Source organism: Meriones unguiculatus, chromosome 16, assembly GCF_030254825.1.
Source record: "Meriones unguiculatus strain TT.TT164.6M chromosome 16, Bangor_MerUng_6.1, whole genome shotgun sequence".
In the NCBI taxonomy this organism is placed as follows: Eukaryota; Metazoa; Chordata; class Mammalia; order Rodentia; family Muridae; genus Meriones; species Meriones unguiculatus.
In genome coordinates this window covers 3,078,723-3,098,316 of record NC_083363.1, presented here as the reverse complement: position 1 = coordinate 3,098,316, position 19,594 = coordinate 3,078,723, and the positions used below count along the sequence as shown (strand labels likewise).

At 58.2% G+C, this 19,594-nt stretch overlaps 3 protein-coding genes and 1 long non-coding RNA gene across 26 annotated transcripts in view; 2 read left to right on the top strand and 2 right to left on the bottom strand.

The window, feature by feature from the left end:
• The window catches only part of Syngap1 (synaptic Ras GTPase activating protein 1), a 31,362-nt gene extending 19,618 nt beyond the window's left edge, over positions 1 to 11,744 (bottom strand). The window contains exons 1-3 of one of the 15 annotated variants that reach the window (XR_009586668.1): positions 10,838 to 11,736; positions 7,674 to 7,795; positions 5,745 to 5,850 (exon numbers count right to left, since the gene is read on the bottom strand). Coding sequence is in view for 11 of the 15 variants with exons in the window: in XM_060369124.1 (XP_060225107.1) it covers positions 5,745 to 5,850; positions 7,674 to 7,795; positions 10,838 to 10,904 (295 nt within the window). In the remaining 4 variants the exon portion in view is untranslated. Of the gene's footprint in view, positions 1 to 54; positions 896 to 3,296; positions 3,334 to 3,518; positions 3,621 to 3,696; positions 4,111 to 5,744; positions 5,851 to 7,673; positions 7,796 to 8,547; positions 10,204 to 10,837 lie in introns of those variants that run through there. The other 14 variants (XR_002476132.2, XM_060369124.1, XM_060369127.1 and 11 more) reach the window with 14 other exon arrangements.
• A 982-nt stretch (positions 11,745 to 12,726) lies between these two features.
• On the top strand, positions 12,727 to 14,319 carry Cuta (cutA divalent cation tolerance homolog). 4 transcript variants are annotated; one of them, XM_021629871.2, is made up of 7 exons: positions 12,776 to 12,860; positions 12,943 to 12,994; positions 13,209 to 13,417; positions 13,543 to 13,602; positions 13,723 to 13,768; positions 13,858 to 13,907; positions 14,111 to 14,319. In XM_021629871.2, exons 2-7 carry the CDS (start codon positions 12,953 to 12,955, stop codon positions 14,235 to 14,237), a joined length of 534 nt encoding a protein of 177 aa, XP_021485546.1. In that variant the 5' UTR covers positions 12,776 to 12,860; positions 12,943 to 12,952; the 3' UTR covers positions 14,238 to 14,319. The 4 variants fall into 4 exon arrangements, with proteins under 4 accessions (XP_021485558.1, XP_021485546.1, XP_021485554.1 ...); XM_021629883.2 differs by lacking the exon at positions 12,943 to 12,994 and having other exon boundaries at positions 12,727 to 12,860; XM_021629879.2 differs by lacking the exon at positions 12,776 to 12,860 and having other exon boundaries at positions 12,955 to 13,087.
• A 96-nt stretch (positions 14,320 to 14,415) lies between these two features.
• On the bottom strand, positions 14,416 to 18,952 carry Phf1 (PHD finger protein 1). Of its 6 annotated transcripts, none has more exons than XM_060369133.1 (15): positions 18,813 to 18,952; positions 17,987 to 18,168; positions 17,823 to 17,904; positions 17,646 to 17,741; positions 17,193 to 17,293; positions 16,955 to 17,103; positions 16,708 to 16,803; positions 16,533 to 16,601; positions 16,321 to 16,444; positions 16,175 to 16,242; positions 15,929 to 16,083; positions 15,668 to 15,846; positions 15,491 to 15,585; positions 15,190 to 15,345; positions 14,416 to 15,029 (listed from the first exon to the last, which is right to left on the bottom strand). In XM_060369133.1, the coding sequence occupies exons 2-15, from the start codon at positions 18,143 to 18,145 to the stop codon at positions 14,741 to 14,743; spliced, it is 1,818 nt and encodes a 605-aa protein (XP_060225116.1). In that variant the 5' UTR covers positions 18,146 to 18,168; positions 18,813 to 18,952; the 3' UTR covers positions 14,416 to 14,740. The 6 variants fall into 6 exon arrangements, 5 of the variants coding, with proteins under 5 accessions (XP_060225116.1, XP_060225119.1, XP_060225118.1 ...); XM_060369136.1 differs by having other exon boundaries at positions 15,190 to 15,270; XM_060369135.1 differs by having other exon boundaries at positions 15,668 to 15,857; positions 15,979 to 16,083.
• LOC132648304 (uncharacterized) lies at positions 17,780 to 18,913 on the top strand. Its single transcript, XR_009586671.1, has 3 exons — positions 17,780 to 17,913; positions 18,356 to 18,446; positions 18,793 to 18,913. It is a non-coding gene; the product is annotated as an uncharacterized LOC132648304 (long non-coding RNA).
• Positions 18,953 to 19,594: the final 642 nt, after the last annotated feature.

The following is a 19,594-nucleotide window of genomic DNA, read 5'->3' as shown; positions in this document are numbered from 1 at the left end:
ACCCCGGGGCCAGCATATTAGCCACCTCCCTCAGGCCCTCAGCTCCGGCCTCACCTACCCCCCGGAAAACAGCAAGAAGAGCAGCGGCGACGGAGAGGTTGGCGGTGGGAAGGAGGGGGCAAGGAACCCGAGCCGGAGCCCCCTGATGGGGTCGGGGTGGGAGGCTGTAAGCCCATGACTGGGGCTGGCAGTCAGCGGGGGCGCATAGTCAGGAGGGTCAGCAAAACCTCCGCAATGAAGAATGCCCACGGCCCAGGGGGGGCTCAGTTGCCCGTCCCCTGCCCAAGGGAAGGGGCTTGCTTAGGGGGGAGATGGGTTAAAGGTCATTGCCCATGGCTGGGCTTTGCTCTTTTCCCAGCTGGGCACATCCTCCCCCTGCCCCACACTCCCCAGAGACCCTGTCGGTCTGGAGGTCCAGGGCTGCCTCCCATGACCCCCTCCCAGGACTGGAGGGGGAGGTCTCAGAAGAGACCTGTGCTGAGTGGAGGGGAACAGAAAATCTGAGGAAGGGGCAGATGGGGAGTGGGGAGAAGGAGCCGGTTCCACGTGCACCGCAGTGCTAGTGAAGGGTTGAGGAGGAGAAGAAAAGAATGCAGGGGAGTGGGGAGGATGGGCAGTGGGATTCTGGGGACTCCTAAGTAAAGGCTGGCGAGGAGGGGGAGGTGAATGCGGATGAAGCTCAGCCTGCCAAGAGTCTACAGAATGGGAGCTTGGAAGGGAGCTGAAGGTCCGCTGCTAGGGAATTTGGAGGGGCTGAGGGGCTGAGGGAGAATGAAAGTGGGGGGATGCCAAGCTCCGGCTCCAGCTCCAGAATGGCTGCCCAGGCCTGGGCTCCCCCCTCAGCCCCACAGTCACCACTGCAGCCAATGGGGGGGCTGGTGCTGCATCAGGGGCGGGGCCACCATCTCCATGGCAACAAGAAGCTACAGGCTGGGGGGGGGCAACCGGAAGAACTGCCTGTTAACCCACTAGGTTCCAGAACTGTGAAAGCCACACTACATTTTCACGCCTGCTTCCAGATTTCATATTGCCTGGGCGCCAGTCCCTTCTGGAGCCAGTCCCTCCTTGCTCCTTACAGGCCAGCTCAGGTTTGCACACACACGTCTGGACCCCCAGGCAAGAGCACCCTCTCAGTCTCCCGGAACATGTGTAGAGCACGAAAGAACACCAAGCAGCAGGGATCCGTGCAGGTATTACAGCCGCATTATGAGAAATCATAGGAAACTCTGTGCTTCGGAGACATAGAGACAGCATGGAGCAAGGGCGCCAGGGACCCGCAGGGAGAGCCCAGGTCCCCTACCCTGCGCTTACACATGTGAGCACTGCAGCAGGGTATGCAGACTTGAACTCTGACAGCCACATGAGAACTGCTGGTGTGGACTGTGCTGCCCAAGTCCCTTGGGCTGCCATGTGGGCAGTAGGCTACACACGTGGGCAGGTGAGCCTAGGACAGCTCATGCCCCATAAGCAGGAACATGTCTGTTTAGGCCCTGAGACACATGTGTAAGTATCCTGTGGTCCCGTGTGTCAGCCCTGCACCGCGTCTATCCACCAGGAGCTCAGTGAGATGGAGGAAGCACCATAGCCCTAAAGCACACTCACAGCTCACACTAAGAGCACAACCACAGTTGCTGTGGGGACAGCGCCCCTCCCCCGCCCTGCTTTCTCAGCCTTTCCATGACTCTGACACCAGCATCTGTGATGGCTACCAGAGAAACACAGCAAATCAAACAAAAACTTGGAGCAAACATGTTAATTAGCCTCTGTCACACAGTAAACCGTGAGCCTGAAGGCCCCGCACTTCTCCCTAACCCACTCCTCTGCTTTTCTCAGCTATGTCTGGCTTACTCTCATTCCAGGAAACTTAGTTCAGCCATTATTTTCACACACAAACATGTCTACTAAAGGCATAAAAGCGTTAAGCTTAAATCCACTGAAATTTTCTTTTGGAGCTGAAAGCATTCACGGAGGGGAGGGGATCTGCTAATTGCTCTGCTTAGTTCCTGGAAGCAACACACATAAAATACCAGGAACTCACAAGTCAGTCACAGGTGCATGGAGGCCACACGCACATGCCCACCAGGACTCTGACACAAGGAGGAGAAAGGCAGAAGCAGGAAAGAGGGCAGGGCGGCAGGAACACGGGATACCCTGTTGTTAGTGCTGCCTGCGGGGACATGAAGAGAACTGCACACAGCCACGCACACACCGCAAACCTGAAAAGCAGACACTGCCATGCCGGCTCTCCATGTCCCATCTCCGCATGATGTACACACTTATGCACACACAGAACAGCCACCTCCACAGACCCGTAACATAGGCATTGTGCACCCACCCACACAGTACACACTCTGTATACACACACCCACACACACACACCCTGTATACACACACAACTGCACACACACACACACACACACACACACAGCAAAGGCTTGGACTCCGCCTCTCCAATGTCTCTAATCTTGACTTCACCCACAAACATTTCTCCTACCCTCCAACCCCCCAAATCCCTACCCTTCCCATACATTGCCTTTCTTCTGCATACCCAGCTCTCAGGGGGAGCCAGGGAGAAAAGTAGCCAGAGAGAGATGAGGAGCTAGGCTAAAGAGGGGCTGGAGAAGTTGGGGGAGGGCACGCTCTGCAGTCTCCGTGATGACAGGCCTCGCTGAAAAGCAGCCTCCTGCAGTCCAGCTAAGCCTGAGCCTACAGAGCCGGGGCTGGGCCCTCCTGCACCCATCCCTCTCCCCTCAGACTGCTTCAGAGAGAGACCTGGCTCCTCACCTGCCTCCCAGCCTCCCTATCTTAAGCCTGTGCTCTTTGCTCTCTTCTGGGTCCAGTTCAGCTCTCTTACACTCCCATTCTCGGGCTATTCTCTCTCCCTGACTCTTTGCTGTCCCCTTCTTGATGACTCGTCCCTACTTTCCCTCTTCACCCTATTCCTTCAAGCTTTTCTATCCCCATCTGGGGACCAGGCAGAGGCCCACACCTGCCTAGTCCAAAGGTGCTTCATGCAGTCAGACTCCAAGGAACCATTCACACACTCTGTCCCCACCACCAGCACACCACCCACATCCAGACACGCCCTGGACACCCATGCCGGGACTGACACAGATACTCAGGCCAACGTTAGAACACGCATGCAAAGACACACAGCTGCCACCAGGGACACTGGAAATTCCTACACACCGGCCTCAACCATGGTCATGCACGCTCAGGGTCAGAGGTGACTGACGAGAATCAGTATGGCCAGTGGCTAGCCCCACAGGCCCTCAGGCTGTCAAGACAGGACGTACCTGCACAGTGCTGGCTACACATGTGTGCAAGAGGAATTGGGCCCCATGTGCACACAGAGACACACGCACGGTCACGATCACACGCAAACACCAGGACTGCCCCTCAGTTAGGGCTCCAAGACCCCCTCACAACAGCCGCCCCCACGCGCGCTCAAAACCCTGTCCCCACGAAGCTGCCCAGACCCCCTCCCTCCCAACCTCTGCTGCCCCCCCTCCGGTTACCATAACTCCCCCCACTCGGAAGATGCAGCGAGAACATGCGGAGGGAGCAGCTGCTGCCGCCGCCGCCGCCGCCACCGCGGCCTCCCCAGCCCCCTCCCGTGCCCACGCACACGCGCGCCCCCGACCCACGCGCGCGGCCCCCCACGAGCGCGCTTCGTCCGCCCGGCCCCGCCCTTACCTCGCACCGCCCCCCGGGGAGGGGGTCGAGGGTGTCCCCGGTGGGGGAGGGGCCGCCCTGCGCGGGGGAGGGGCGGGTGCGGAGGGAGAGGGGGCGGCGGCCCGGCTCGCGCCGCCCGACGCGGTGGGGCGTCGGCGGGGCCCGGGACGGCCTGGACGGCCGCGCGGTGACAGCCGCGGGAACGGCTCCCTCCGCCGCCGCTCCCGCCGTTGCCCGGGCCCCGCCGCCGTTGCTAGGCGACCGCTGCTGCCGTGGCCGCCTCTGTCACGAGCCCCGTCGCCCGGAGACAGCGCGAGAGGGACGGGGGAGGGGGACAGAGAGACCCCCCAAACCAAATAGGCCTCCCATCATCGCCTCCAGAACAGGACCCCCACCCCCCAAAAAATGAGAGCGCGCGAGAGAAACCCGTGAAGGGAGTGAGGGTTTGCAGCTCCACCCAGCAGAGGAGGAGCCCCGGATTCCAGTGCCCTCAAAGGTCCGGCGACCTCTCCCGGGCTGGAGCGTCCACAGCCTCAGCAAACACCTTTGCAGAGCTGAGTTCCCAAAGCCCCGGACCTTTCTGTCCCCTGCACACCCTCCATGTCCTCTACACATTGTTTCCCCCTGAAGATCCCAAACGTTCAGCAGCTATTAACTTCTACTCGACCCTACCCCCAAATATACATACATACATATGTGTGTATATATACATATATAGGTATAGATAGCTCAAGAGACCATGCCCAGCCTTTGCTAAGCCCCAATGCAGTAACCTTCACAGGCCACCTTAACTCCACCCGGACATAGGAGACCCACATCAAAGGCCCCAGCACTCTGAAGACCAGCATAAGGAGACAGAGAACTGTGTGGGCAGAGCGGACAACCGCAGGACACACGACAAACAACCTCCATGAGCATGTTACCGTTCCAACGCACACTGCACACACACACACACACACACACACACACACACACACACACACCACGCTCCAGACATGGACACGACAGAGGAGCATCACCCATCATTCTCTGTGTACTCTCCACCACCACCTCCTGGCTTGCCTCAGAGTGCTACCTAGACCCTGTGTCGGTTTCCATGACAATGACACACATCCCGGACCACTGGCCTGGGGTCCCAAAGCTGGCCCCCAAGGGCAGTGAGGCCTGGGTCTATCAGAAGGCAGCTGGCTGGAGGCAATGGGTAACAGGCCACAATATCTCTAAGGAAGCAACTGGAAGCCTGTATCCCTGGGGAAGAAGAGTGGTGGGATGCAGGGGTCGCCTGGGGTTGGATGGGGGTCATGGAAATGCTGAGAACTGGGCAGCGGCAAGGGGGTTTCCGGCGACTGAGGGCGTCTCTCTGCACCTTGGCTACAGATCCCTGTTCTCTGCCTTCATCTCCCCTCACTGTTCCCATGGAAACCTTTTAAGCGAACTTCTCAGAGGAAGACAAAAATCTTTTTTTAAATGACTAAAGAGGGGGGTGGGGGGGCAGAAGGGAGGAGGAAGGGGAAGAGACAGATGGAGAGAGGGAGAGAGTTGGAGAGACAGTGAGGAGATGGGGGTCTGAGAGTTCTGCCGGGAGCAGAGGGGAGGGACACGACACGGGAACCAAGGGGGAATGGAACATGAGACTGGGAGAAACAAGAAAGCAGGGTGACACAACTGCAGAAAACTGAATCAGTGAGGACAAGAGAAGAGGGAAAGGCCACAGGCCTCAAGACCTGGAAGAAGATGGGCGCTCGCGGGTGGGACACAGATCTGGTGGAGAGCGGGGACTAGGTCAAGTTCTCAGACCGAGGATGTGAGGGCCCGGGCCAGGAGACTGAATCTCTAAGGAGACTGTTTTTTTTACAGGCACCGGGAAACAGTCAAACTTCTCTGCCGGAGAGGAAAGGGGAGCGAAGCGAAGCAGCGTGGGGACACGCGGGGGCCGCTCACCAACAGCCCCGGTACCCCGCGCAGCCCGGATGAGGGCGCCCTGTCCTCGGGATCGGGATCGCGGCTGCTCTCCGCCCCCGCCCGCTCCCCGCGACTGTCCGGGGCACGAGCCTGCTCGGCCGCCGTACCATGCTCGCCGTGGGGCCGCCCCTCCACCGGCACGGAGACCGTGCGTCTCAGCAGTTTGTTTCGGCTGGACTCGCTCCTCCGGTCGCGGATCAGAAGGGGGTGTATCTAGGGGATTGGGGAGTGTGTCAGACCCCACGAGCCTACGCCGCCCCTCCTCTCCCCTTCCGTCCTTGCCAGCCCGCCTGCCCCTTTCGCCCCTGCCCACTTCACTCGGCCTTGATGGGGACTTCTCGCTCCCTGTTCCTCCATTTCTCTTCAAACAGTCTAGAGACTTTCCCCAAGCCCCGCTCAGCACATCCTGCAACTCCACAGGAGTTGGTTTCCTGACTCTGGTTTCCCCTTGACCTTCAGTTCGTCCACTCTCCCTGCGTCCCTCCCAACCTCCTACCTTCCTCACCCCCTTCTCCCTCGAGCTTGTCACAGCTGCATTTATAATCAGTTCCACAGCTTGTCTCCCTCCCACAGCCCGGCTTGCGGCCAGACTGGGACCCAACCTCCCCTCCCCCAAGAGGGGCCTGGTCACCTCCCCCCTTTTCATCGCCCTCCTTTACCTCCACCTGCATCACCGTCCCTCTTCTCTCAGCCCTACCTTTCCCTGGGCCTCACCTCACCCCACCCCCAGTCGTCCTAACTCCCACCCCTACCAGAAGCTAGACTCCCACGATGCCCCAGCCCCACTATCCACCCAATTCTAGCTCCCTAGGGCCTTCATTTTTCCAGCTCCCACCTTCCTACCAGACAGGCTATTCCTGCTGGCCTCAGCTGCCTAGTGGAAGCTCTGTCTCCATGTCTGTGCCTCCCTTTCATCCCTGCACTAGCTCCCACTCTGGGGGTTCTCCCTTCCCCCAGCCCATCCAATGACTTCAGATCCGTGGTCAAGGCTGATGACCAAGAGCAAATCACTCAGACGCCTTCCTGTACCCCAAGCTTAGGCCACCAGGCCACCTCAGCTGCGGCCAGAGTTACCGTACCCCTGTCAGATCCTTGCGTTTTATGGGCCTGATGTTCTCTCTCCACATTCTCACTTGCCTTGCTTAGCCCCAAGTCCAATGCCAGCCTCAACAGTTTTTAGGCACAACTTTCAGCGCTTTCCCAGGGTGCCCTATACTCTAAAAATGGCTCCTAAATCACACCCGGGGTCTCGCCCTTCACAACTGGACCTGACCCTGGCCCTGCTGTGGAAGGCACACAGGGGATCTGGGACTCTGAGGATCTGAGAGTCTGGGACTCTCAGACCTGACGTCAGTCTAAGGTCTACACAATCTCCTTCAAGACTCTCTTGGCCATCCCACCTCCTCACCCTGGCTAGTCCAAGTCCTGCTCCTGTACACAGCTCCCACCCACTCCAGTCATCTGCCTCCTCAGGCCTCTCTCCCTCTTTAGTCTCCCTTCCTGAAACCCAGCCTGCCCTGCAGACACATGAGTAGACACTGGGCCTCAGCTCATGCTCTTCGATCCCATTCATGCCAAAATCCAGTGACTCTGTCATCTGTCAGTCCCTCCAGCTGTTCCCGCTTCCCCTGCCTTTTCTTGGGGTAACTCAGTGACCTTTGCACTTTGCCCCAGGATGAAGAACCAGGAGTGGCAGGGGAGGAGAAAGCTGAGGCTCACTTTGGAGGAAAGCCTGTCCTCCCCATTTCTTCACTCTTTCTCTAAGCTCTTCATTTTCCCTCCCCCATAATATGGATGGGGTGAAAACAGGAGGCACCCTCAAATCTTCAGAACCATAGCTCCTCCACAGCTCTTCCAATGGCCTCAAAGACCTCCTAGCAAATGACAAAGAATGGCTGTCTTCTTCATAACACCCTGACCACATCCCAATGACCACCCTCCTCCCATCTTGTGCCTGCCTTCCTTACTTTCTTGGGGCTTGCTCTCCCCAGCGTCCTCTCCACTGCCCGCTTTCCCAACCTCCTCATCCCGCTCACCTCATCCTCATCCAGCATGAGCAGCTGGTTCCCCGAGATGATGCAGAACCGAGGGTTCCAGCCGGGACGGTCGTACGGGGAATGAACGTACTGGGTTCGGTGCATAGGGGGTCCCCGTACATCTGGGGGACAGAGACACACAGACAGTAAGGGAGGCTCTCTACTTTGGGTGTAGAAACCTAAAGTGGAAAGAAGACTCTGCAGAGTGGGGAAGGGAGTGTCAGCCTTGGGTGTGAAATGCCTGGCAATTTTGAAGGGTCAGAAGATGGGCCTTCACACTGAGTCACATCCTAGGAGGCTCCAGGAAGGGGATGCACATGGCTTCAGGATGAGAAGTTAGTCTAACAACAGAGTGTGGCTTTATTGGGGGCAGAAGGTGAAAACTCTACTCAATCACTAGTCTAGGGGTGGGGTGGATTCCTTGAAACTGGCAAAAGATACAGAGAGGTCAGAGGAAGGGCGTGAATAAGCTGCTTACGATAGATTGGGAGAGTAAGAGGTACCCAGCTGTGGGAAGAAGATGGTGTGTTTAACAACATTTGGGTCACGGGGATTCTGAGAGCTAAGCATCTGGAAGAGAGGAAGGGAGGCTTACATGTTCAAAGAGGCATGGGGCCTCCCCTCCCTTATCCCCTAGTCCTACCCTGTTCTTCCTTTGGGGGAAGTTGCCAGGGGGAAAAAAAAACAGCTCTTCTGGCCATCCAGCTGGACAGGGATCGAGGTGGAGAAAATGGTAAGTATACTGTGTGCATAACCAGAGTCCAAATCGGCCTCCTTGTCCGTAACATGCTCAGTAGTCAAGAGTCAATCCTGCACTCCCCACCTACTCTTCATGGATTAGAGGGAAGCCAACTCCACAGGTTGAGAGCCTCACCTGGACACAGTGAGGAACTTTAGAAGGAGTTAGGGAAAGGTCGGAACAGCCAATCCTGAGGAGAACATCCCAAGATGAGATCTGAAGATAGACAATTTTCCAGAAAAAAATGGGACCAACAACTGTGCATGCTAAGATGCCTGTGGGTCTCCCTGCCCCATTTTTGCTGTCTTGCTAGCATCGTTGCCATATACCACTTATGGGGACACAGTGAAGGGCCTTAAGGAAGTTATTAAAGTTAGATTGGCGACATCAGAGTGATAGAACTAGGCCTAAGAGAATGTTGTAGAGAATGTTGACAGGAAGGAAAAGCCATTGCTGTCACCCTTGTGGGATAATGACCTTGGGCACATTTCAGGAAAACTCGCCTTTGAGCTTCATTTCAGCACCTTGAGTAACTTTAGAAAACTCCACCCCTTACTGATTATGGTCATATTCCTCAAATTTACCCAAGCTGCAGGTCAGAGAGAAAGATGCACCCCTGGGACATCAGTGCCTAGACATCACAATACATTCAAAGTTTCACTGCCTCAGTGCTTTCTTGGAGACTCTACCAATCTTCTCTAGATACAAAGATCACTGACAGGGCTGGGGATTATAGCTCAGTGTTAGGGAAACAAAACTAAACACACAACTCCAAGCCCCAGCATCACAACAACGACAACCACCACCAATAACTTAGACCACAGACATGGAAGGCAACGGGCCGACTGCATCTCGACAGCCGGTGTACCCAGAGGGAAAATCTGTTGATACATATAACCAAAACAGAACAGAGCAGCAGCTCCAGGCTGCAGTTGGGGCAAGCAGGTTAGACCTCAGGAGACACTATTCTCCCGGGAACAGGAAAAGGACACAGGGAAACTTGGCTTAAGAACAACTCTACACACACACACACACACACACAGACATGTCTATTAAGAAAGGTAGTGATCCTTGGGAGGCAATGGAACATGCTAGAGAAAGAGGGAATGGGAAATTTTAACTGGAATGAGAAGTTCCACAAGGGTTCAAGATAAGGATTTCTTAGAGCCCCTGTTCCAACCCTCAAAACCTGTGTTTTGGTACCCCAAACCTCCATCACCCCAGGAAGCACAGGGGACAAGAAGAGAGAAATAGTGATCAAAGTTGGAGAATAAAGGAAAATAAATAAGTACAGACCATGTGACAAGATGGGAAGCAGGGGAGAAAGGGGAGGAAGGGCTGAGGGGCAAGTAAGAGGGTGGATCTAAGAGAAAAGGAAGATGATGGTAAATGCCTAGAAGCAAGGGGACTGAGCAGAAGGTGTCAGCCAACATGGGGCAGACAGAATGAGCAAGACCCAACAGGGGGCTGAAACATGGGATCCAGGAGCAGTGGTGGTATAACAGCTATTAGAAGAGAGGGAGAGAGAGGGGAGACAACAGATATGAGATAGGGGACTAATACAGGAAAAGGACAGAAGGGGGACTCATATAAGAAACGGACACCATATGGGGGGAAAGATATAAGTGATGGACAGCAGAGGAAGGGAGGGGGAATGGAAATAAGAGGTGGGGTGGGGGAAGGGGTCAGAGTGATTAAGTGAAGAAAACAGATGAGACCCCAGGGATTGCATTTCACCCGCCAAGAGTCCTAATGAGGGTCTGTCACCGGCAGGATTTTCACCTGGCCCTTGCTCCCATCACTCAGTCTTACTTGCATCTCCCCCTACCCAACCAAAAAAAAAAAAAAACACTTGATCCTCCCCCTTCCCTGGTGTCCCCTCCCCCAACCCTCTCTCTCTCTCCTCTCTTCCCTCCATCTGGACCACCCCCCACGCCACTACCACCCTCTTTCTCCATCTGGCCCCTTCGCTTCCTCCATCCTCCTTTTTTCCTAACCCCTACCATCCTGAGCCCCTCACCAAATTCCCTTCCCATCATCTTGGTCTCTCTTTCCGCCCCTGTGTTTTCATTTTCCCCTTCTACCCTTTCCTAAGCCTGTCTGTGCCTTATCTCCTCACTCAGCTCCCAAACCCAAACCATTTCTGCAGCCTTTCCCCAAACTCAATCCTCCCTTCTCATCCCCTTCTGACGTTCTTTCCCCTCGGCCCCTTTAAGGCCTGGGTCCCAGCCCCTCCACCCCTTACCTACCCCTATGCCTCTAGTCTGCAATCCCTCCTTCCCCACTGTTCCCACCTCTGCCAGCCCTCCCCTCTCCCTCCATTTCAGCCGCTCCTTCCCCTTGGTGGCCCCGGCTCTCCCCCGCCTCCTGCCCCTCCCCCTCTCGCCCCCCATCTGGCCCTCCCCTTCCCCCTACCCCACCGTACCTCTGAAGGGGGCATAGGACATCGCGGGGATGCTCCCCCGATGGATGGAGGCTCGAGACCTGCTCATCAGGCCTGAGGGGGAGGGGGCGGGGGGACGGGGGGAGAAAAAGAAGAGAGAAAGAGGGGGAGAGAGAGGGGGAGAAGGAGGAGGTGGAGGAGGAGGAGGAGGAGGAGAGAGGAGGAGAGAGGAGCGGAGAGGAGCAGAGAGGAGGAGAGAGGAGGAGGAGGAGGAGAATAAGAGCCAACGGCAGCAGCGGCAGCAGAGAGAGAGGGGGGGCGGGGGAAGCGAGCGAGAGAGGAGAGAGCAGGAGGAGGAGGGAGAGATTCTGCAGCCCCCACCCCTACTCTCAGGGAGACCCGGTAAAAGAGAGAGCCCGAGACCCCTGACTCATACACATGAGAGGCAGCAGTCCTGAGGAAGCTGACCCCAGACCCTAAGACAGACCCCAGACCCAGAGAAAGATACCTCGCTACCGCGCCCCTCACTCTACTCTCAACAAATAATCTCACAGACCCAAATCTTGAAGGAAAAAGACCCTCTGATCTTAGAAAAAACAACAACAACAAAACACACCCCCTCCCAAAGGAGTCACAGATCAGAATCTGAGAATCCGGTCCCAACAAGGCTCTCCAGACCTATGTTAATCTTATACTTCGGACCCTGGACTGGTGGCAGTTTTGGGGACCCAAAACGGAGACCTAGACTCAAAGATGAAACCAGTGAAAGAAAGAGCCCCATCCTAGAACTGGATCTTAGAACCTAGCCAGAGAAAACCCGGATCCCTAGCTCAAAAAAACCGCAACCTTGAACGTGCGGGAAGAGACATTTAGCTGACCCAAAGATGAAGATGACCACACAGATCTGAAATTCATTACATCTGAAAGAGCTGAATCGGCGACCACTGGCCTCAATTCCCTAAGTCAGACCTTAGAGCCCAAATATTGGACCCCCTTCCCTCCCCCACAAGGATCTCTGACAGAGCTCGCCCCCAACTCAAGAGGGGCCTAAGCATCAGCCTGGGCAAAGTGCAGCCACCCACGCCAGGGACCCCAGGCCTTGAAGGGGTGATACTTGGGTGGCAGAGCCTTCTTCCTTGCTGTCTGCCCGCTCACTGGGGCCCCTCTCCATTTTTGGGTCACTGGATGTATTTGGGCCCTAGGGAGGTTATGTAGGGCAGGTCCCGGCTCCTAGGGGGACTGGATGAAGGTAAGGAGACCCAAGACTTGAGAGGTGGGCCAATGCTGGGGAGAAGAATCAGCAAGGGAGCAAAAACAGGGCCATCGCTCCGACCCCTAACCGGCAACGCTCATTTCTCCTTTCCTCTCCTTTGCCAGTCTGCCCTAAGCTTTGGGTTTTCGCTGCCTTCCGTCACCCGCTAGCCCATTTACAGGTGTCACCCAGGCCTTTGGAAGGCCTCTCCTCACCCAGCCATGGCCGTGCCATGGCTGAGCCTGCCTGATCACTGCCCCCCACCCAGGGACAGCTGGCTTCTCAGCTCGGTGCTAACGCGAGGGCGAGGGGCACTGTCCCCCCCCGGAACTGTCATCTCAGCGCTCTCCCTTCCTCCCCGCCTCTCAGCGCGGGGAGGAGGGGGCTGTTACTAGGCACACTCCGGGGCCCAGGACGACTCCCCGGCCCCAGCCTGACGCAGCGAGGGCGCGGGTCGCCAGGTCCCGCGTCACGTGGCCCGCGAGGCTGGCCGCCCATTGGCCTCCGCCCGCTGCTCCTGAGGCGGCGGCGCGTGAGAGGACGGGCCCCGTCACGTGACGGCGGGCCGCCGCAGCGGCGTTCCTCCGCCAGCGACCGGCGAGGGCTTCCCGGAGAGGGGCGGGGCCGCTCCGGCGCACGTCCTCAGCCCAGGCTGCCGATTGGCCTGAGGGCCCTCCGCCCCGCCCCTTTCGGGAGACGCGGCCATCCGGGCCACTGGAGGGCCGGGATTGGCCAGGTCCGGGCCTCTGGGGAGGCGGGGCTGCTCGTGTCACGTGGTGCGCACTGGCTCCCCGTCACGTGGCTGCTGCCCAGGTAAGAGGAGGCCGCTGTTCGGGCGCTCGGGGTTCTTCCTCCGTGAAAGGCGCGGCCTTTGACCTCGTCCCTTGTCCACCAGCGTGGGCTGCATGAGCTGGGGGCGGGTGCCCGGCGTCCTGCTCGGCGGAGGGGTGAGTCTGGCCCCGCCCCTTCCGGTCTCCGGGTCGCTCTCCGAGCTGCAGCACCCGGGCCAGACGCGGTGTTCCAAGTTTTAAGTTTGAGGGGTATTCTCCTTCCGGGTGCGGAAAGGGCGGGGCGGAGGCTTGGTGTGTGCCCCTGAAGGCCCCCCGGGGTGCAGTCTTCTGGGGCAGTTGTGGGGACGCTGGATCCGCCCCCCGCTCTCAGGCCGCGCTGCTCCTGTCCGTTCTTTGGATGCCTGCGCTGCTGCCCGTGGCCTCCCGCCTTCTGCTGCTGCCCCGAGCCCTGCTGTCCATGGCCTCTGGAAACCCTCCTTCCCAGCCCTCTCCGGCTTCGGGCTCCGCCTACGTCCCAGGATCAGTTTCTGCAGCCTTCGTCACTTGTCCCAACGAAAAAGTCGCCAAGGAGATCGCCAGGTGGGGGTCCGCGGCAGGATGACCTCCCAGGCAGAGCTGGGGCTAGAGGGAGGGTGCTGCCCCTGCGGGTGGCTCTGGAAGCCGCAGGCCGGCCGCGTCTGATGGTGCTCCCGCCTCACCCTCAGGGCAGTGGTGGAGAAGCGCCTGGCGGCCTGCGTCAACCTCATCCCGCAGATCACGTCCATGTGAGTTGCCAGAGTTAGAAACTGAATCTAACTTTGAGGGGCTGGGTGGTTTTTTTTTTGGGGGGGGGTTGTCTTTCTTTCCCAAGACTTTGTTCCCTTTTTTTCCTCTGACCTCTTCAGCTATGAATGGAAAGGAAAGATCGAGGAAGACAGTGAGGTGTTGATGGTGAGAAAACCTCCTCCTTTGACAGTACTGGCCCTCACGTGACTTCAGTTCCAACCTTTGGTTGAATTGTGTCTGTCTTTGCCCTTTAGATGATTAAAACGCAAAGCTCCCTGGTGCCCGCTCTGACAGATTTTGTTCGGTAAGAGCCTTGAGGTTTCCCTTTGGTGGCTGTGCTGGGGGATGAACCGGGGCCTTGAGCGTTCTAGGCAAGCGCTCAGCGCTGAGTGGTGCCACACAGCTTGAGCCCTGAAACGGACACTGTGTGGTGGGAGTCCGGGGCTGGTGTCTTGAGGGGGCGTGCCCTTGGGTGTCTGAATAACCACAGCCCCCTCACTTCTGCAGGTCTGTGCACCCATACGAAGTTGCTGAGGTGATTGCGTTGCCCGTGGAGCAGGGAAATCCCCCGTACCTGCACTGGGTACATCAGGTCACAGAAACAGTCTCAGATTCTGGCAAAGCCCTGCCATGATGAGCCCTGTTCTCTGCTTGATGCCCTCTGCTTCCCAGGTGGTTATGGCTGAGCCCCCAATAAAGCCTCTCCTGGTGCTGCCTTTGCCTTTCCCCGTGTAACACGGATGTGGTTGGGGGAGATCAAGAGCACCTCTGGTCCTTCTGTCCATCTTTCAGAGTGACTCACGCCTACTAGGTTTGTTTATTTCTCTTTATTACAGTCATACAGAGTCTGGAATTCTGGACACCCCCACCCCCCAATCTCTATACCCAGGGGTTAAATAGTTTTAAAAAATATTTTAAAAGCTGTAACAAAATAACATCAAAGTAAATGAGAAGGATGAGGGGGGTCAGGAGTCTTGAAGGGGCAGAGAAGAGGTGTTCTTCCCTGCTCCCCTGGATTCCAGCCTGGGCATGAGGGAGCATCCCTCCCTGTCCAGGTACATCCCAGCTGTAGGTGAGGTCAGAGGTCAGCGCGTGAAAGTGCCAGTGTGTGAATGGGGAGTAAGCAGGAGTGGGCTGTCAGAAGATGCCCCCTCCCCCCCACTCAACTAGGTACTGCACAGAGCCGTCAGGCCGCACTCTCCGAGCAAGCACCCTCACGGGGTCCCCTCGGGACAGGTAGCCAACCCCACCTCGGACTCCCCCCCCATTCCCCGGAGACAAACTACGGCACAAGGGAGAAGGGGGAACTGAATGTCTAGACAGGCCAGGGCTCAGGGCTGGGACCGAGGAAGATGGGGTCATCACAGAGTGGGGAGGACTTTTAGGGTTGTCTGTGGGGAAGCCAATGTGAAGTTCCAGGGGTGACCTGGAAGAGAGGAGACAGCAGTAAGGCCAGACAGGTCAGACGTGGGCGGCCCATGCCTTTATCCAGCAGTTCAGAGAAGGGCTGCCATGAGTTTGGGGTGGTTCTGAGCTTAAGAGACTAAGGAGCCTGAGGGCACAGAAGGAAAGGAGGGAAGCCTCACCTGTCTGGGGGTTGACTGTCCCCAGAGGTCCCTGCGGTGCTGGCAGAAGGGTGGAAGGAAGCGAACATCCGGATGGGGCTGCTGAGGTTGGGGAACAGGCAAGTCAGGACCCGAAGCAGGGAAACATGTCTTCCCTGCGACACTCCCACAGTGCACCTGCACTCCCAGAACACTGGGCATCAGTGGGTGCTAGAGGTCTCTTTGGGACAACAATTGGAAAATGAAGGCGGAAAGGAAAAAGACTACAAGTGACAGTGTCTGCAGGATGGAAATAACGGGTATATCTGGATGAGGGACTGACCTGGGCAGACAGCGGGCATCTGTGGGCCGGAAGTTGTAGCCGCTGCTGCCCTGGTAGCTCTGGTTAGGGCTGGGGGGTGGCGGAGACACTGAGGCCTGTAAGAAAAGGACTGAGATAGCCCTTGGCCCTCTCCCACACCCCACCAGTTTGCCCGCGGGATTCCCCCTGCCCTTGTACCTGCAGCGCCCTCTGCAGACGAGCCCGCTCCCTCTGCTCCCGGGACCCATGCCGACTGTGCGCTGCTGTGGGCGGCCCCTGTTCCTCCATGTTCCCCTTCTGCCTCCTCCTCAGGGGTTCTGCCTCCGACCTCCGTCGTTTCCCCAGGGGACGTGAGACCCCTCCCCCAGGGCCCTGCCCTGAAGGGAAGCTGTAAGAGGCCTCCTTATCCCCCCAGCTCCCTCCCAGGCACCCCAAGACCTCCCATTCCTGCACATGTACCCTCCAAACTGATCCCTGAACAAATTTTCCATCCCCCATGGACCAGTGACCTGGTGGGGGCTCCATCTCCAGTGAGAGGCTCCACAGGAGGAGGGGTCCGAGCATGGAGACCAAAAAGACATTTCCTCTTTTTAATCTCCCTCCCTGAGATGAAACTGGGACAAGAGAGAATTGGCAGGTCAGTGCTGTAGCAAACATCCCTTATCCAACTTGTGCTGCATCCTGAGCCTCCCTCTTCTGACTCACCGGTCCTTGTGGCTGTTAAGAGCGGAAAGGAGCTTGGAAGAACGTTCTCCCTTGGGGGTGTCCGAAAGCTAAAGGAAGAGGGTCAATGGGTCAGGGAGCAGCCATTCTCCTCGTCCCACCCTAGATCAGAGCTTTAGAACCCTTACCTCCCCCAGGAGCAGACTGTCCCAATTCTCAGAGGTGAAGGGGAGGATCTCTCGGTCAAAATCAAAGTACTTCTTCTTGCAGCAAACGCTGAGATGGTAGAGCACAAGATGGGCCACATCCACCCTGGGGAAGCATGAGGTGGTCAGCAGCAGTGCCATGAACAGCAGGAGTCGTTAGGGTGAACCGGCGCGGAGAGCGCAAGCCGTCTCACCAGCGAAGCTGTAACCTCCGGACCTTCTCGGGGCCGCCCCGGCAAACACAGCACTCAAATTCATAGAACCTGCAGGTGGCCAAGATCAGAGAGTACACCACTCAACCCCACCGCTCTGTCAGGCTAGCAACTGAGGAGCCACTGCGCGAGGGCAGGAGAGCGCGGCGGGCCTCACCTGTCCCCGTACAGGAGGGGCTTGCTCAGACACTGGGTGCAGGCCTCATGGAACCACTGAAGGCAGCTCCGGCACTGCAGCATTTTCAGGTTCCACCTCAAGGAAGACAGCCTTCTTGAACGCAGCCCACGCCCGCACCCACCTCCCATCCCCACAGGGCTCCCCTCACCCTGTTCTCTTTCCCGGTTGTTTCTGGGCTCCAGCGCCACCGCCCCCAATGCATAACCTGCCTCCCCTCATCACTTACTCCCCAGGGCCTCCACAGTAACAGTAGCTCTGCTGTCTGTTGCTCAGATGTCCAGCATCCCAGTCCAGCCCCTTAAGTCCATATGGCAGTGCGAGTTTCATGCCCAGCATGGCCCGGGCATAGGGACCCTTCTTCAGTGCGCCTCCCCTCTGCAGAGGAACAGACGGAAGCCTCAGAGAGGCCGGACAGGAGAGATGACGGGAGGCCGGCACAGGAAGAAGCAGAGAGGCACCTTTACCTTCGTGGCGATGGCAAAGACACACTGGCGGCAGACCCAGGATGTGCTCTCTCCTTCCCCGGGGGCTGGGGCCCTGGGAACGTGGCAGTCCTGGTGATATGCTGGATAAGGACATGTTGAGAGTAGACCACTGTGTGCACACGGACGTGGTCATGGCAGCCTTCCCTTGTGCGCCTAAGTCCTGACCGTGGTCCTACCGGGGGTGTGTATTAGCCTGACCTTCACGGGAATGAACGGGCTTCCGGCAACTAGGGGCCTTGCCCAAGGAAGCACGCTTAGAAATCAGCGTATGTGAGCCACCCTCAACTTCACACGGCTTAGGTCACCTCCATTCTGCAGCTCCCTCTCCCTGTTCTGAGATGAGGTGACGGGAAAGCCCAGCCAGGAAGGAGGGGCTGATAGCACCGGAAGACCCAGGGCAAACTGCACCACGCAAGCACCCTGCCTGCTCACCGTGGCGACACTTCTCACAGCTGACCAGCCGGTTCCCAGGGACCACAGTCTCAGAGCGACAGACACAACAGAGGAGCTCCTCCCCGGGGAGGGCGGCTGTGAAGGAGCAGGGTGTCAGAAGGCCTACTTGGAGCCAGCGTCTCCCGCCGGCTTCTGTCCCAGGCTGAAGGGTCTCACCTGGGCTGATGTCCTTCCACAGAACCAGAAACTGGGAGTCATCCTCAAACTGAACCAGACACACCTCCCGAGCACTGTCCACCTGGAATGGGTGAGCAAAGGTTACAAAAGGGGGCGGGAACCAGACAGCACATCGGGGAGAGGAGAGGAGAGGCGGGCCTTACCTTCTTGATGGTGCCCAAGTACAGCAGCCCATCAGTCCATCTGGCTAGCACATCTTGACCCTCCCAAAGTCGAGGTCTGGGGCCTGAGGTGGCAGCAGGAGAAGCTGGATCCCAAAGAGAGGGGGCACCCAGGCGGCTTAGCCGGGGGAGCTGCGCCATTGCATCCTGGGAGTGGGGGGGCGCTAAATCGAAATAGGTGGAAGGGTTTATGAGCGTTGAGGGCGCTTCCCTGCCTTCTTTGCCTACTTTCGCCGTCACTGATAAAACACCAGGCATCTCCAACCCCAGCCTCCCAGCCCTTCAGACATCTACGGAGGTGGGTCACCTGGTCAGCTTCTGGCCTCCACCTTCCCCCTACTGTCTCCCCAGCCTGGTTCTCCTGCACCCCAGCTCCCAGGGACCCCATGGAAAGGATGCTTGCAGAACCACCACTCAGCTTCACCTTTCCCAGATGTCAGAGGTAGCCTAACTGAGGCGCTCGGTTGCCACAGATGTTTTGGGAGCTTTCTCTGGAGATGTTTCCCCGAGTAGAAACAGCTGCTTCCCCAGGCCGGTGCGTCTCATTTAGAACCACCGTCCTGGTGCCAGGTTATGTTAGGTCACCCTCAAATTTGGGGCTCCTTGCCCCAGGATTAGAGAACTTCCCTGAGTGCCCCAGGAGGGGGCGTGTCCCTGTCCAGGTCTCTACTCCCCTACACAAGTCTGACTTGGGACTTGATTGGCCCCAGTGCAGACCCTAAGCGGGGACCAGGAGGCTCTCCCACCTCTTCCTGCACGCCGACCCCCGGTTCCCTGCCCCCTCTCAGGGCCTCCTTCTTCTCCTTACCGGTGACAACTGGGACACCTGGGACTCAGGCAGGAGCAGACCCAAGAGACCTGGGTGAGCCCCCGGTGCGGGAAGAGTGCGTGTGGGCGCTGAGGGGCGTGCAGGAGGAGGCCAGGGGGTCCCCGGGCCCAACCCCTCTGTCCTGGCGGCTCTGGAGCGTATGACGCAGCAGCCAAAGCAGCGGCAGCGGCGGGAGGAGTCGGCAGAGGGAGGGAGGAGAGTGGAGGGTGGGGAGCACCGGGAGGAGGAGAAGACGAAGGGGCGGGCAGGCAGCACCTCCCTCACCTCCGGCAGGCCCGGAGGGCGCTGCACGGTCGGGGGTGCCGCCGGCCGGGGAGGACCAAGAAATCCCTGCAGCCCCTTTTTCGGGTAGGAGGCGCGCTCTGAGGGCAGCAGGAAATAAACCTCTTGGCAGCTAGCCTGCAGGTCAGGGCCGGCCCCGCCCCATGCCACATCCGTTAGCTGTCCCGCCCCCGGGGCCACTCCAAACTCCGCCTCCGCGAACGGCACCGCCCTCCCCATTCACGCTTCCTGTCGCCCCGCCCTTCTGCGCACGCGTGGCCCCGCCTGCACGCTGCACCTGGGCGGACAGCCACTCCTCCCGCCGAAAGCACCGGAGTGGCTGTGCTTCCCCTGGGAGGGGAAGGAGGTCGAGGCTATTCGGAGCTAGGAGCGAGGTGGTGACGCGCCCACCCCAGCCAATGGCACCAGGCGGCCGGGAACCGGGGTTCGAACCTCGTGAGCAGGGAAAGGAGCGCCCGGCACACCAGACAAGGGCATTC

Coding starts and splice junctions, on each gene's coding strand:
- Phf1 (XM_060369133.1), bottom strand. CDS start 18,145: ATGGCGCAGCTCCCCCGGCTAAGCCGCCTGGGTGCCCCCTCTCTTTGG. Junction 16,084..16,174: donor CTTAACAGCCACAAGGACCG/GTGAGTCAGAAG, acceptor CTCTTGTCCCAG/TTTCATCTCAGGGAGGGAGA. Junction 15,030..15,189: donor GACAGTCAACCCCCAGACAG/GTGAGGCTTCCC, acceptor CCTCTCTTCCAG/GTCACCCCTGGAACTTCACA.
- Cuta (XM_021629871.2), top strand. CDS start 12,953: ATGAGCTGGGGGCGGGTGCCCGGCGTCCTGCTCGGCGGAGGG. Junction 12,995..13,208: donor GCGTCCTGCTCGGCGGAGGG/GTGAGTCTGGCC, acceptor CCCCGCTCTCAG/GCCGCGCTGCTCCTGTCCGT. Junction 13,418..13,542: donor GTCGCCAAGGAGATCGCCAG/GTGGGGGTCCGC, acceptor CCTCACCCTCAG/GGCAGTGGTGGAGAAGCGCC.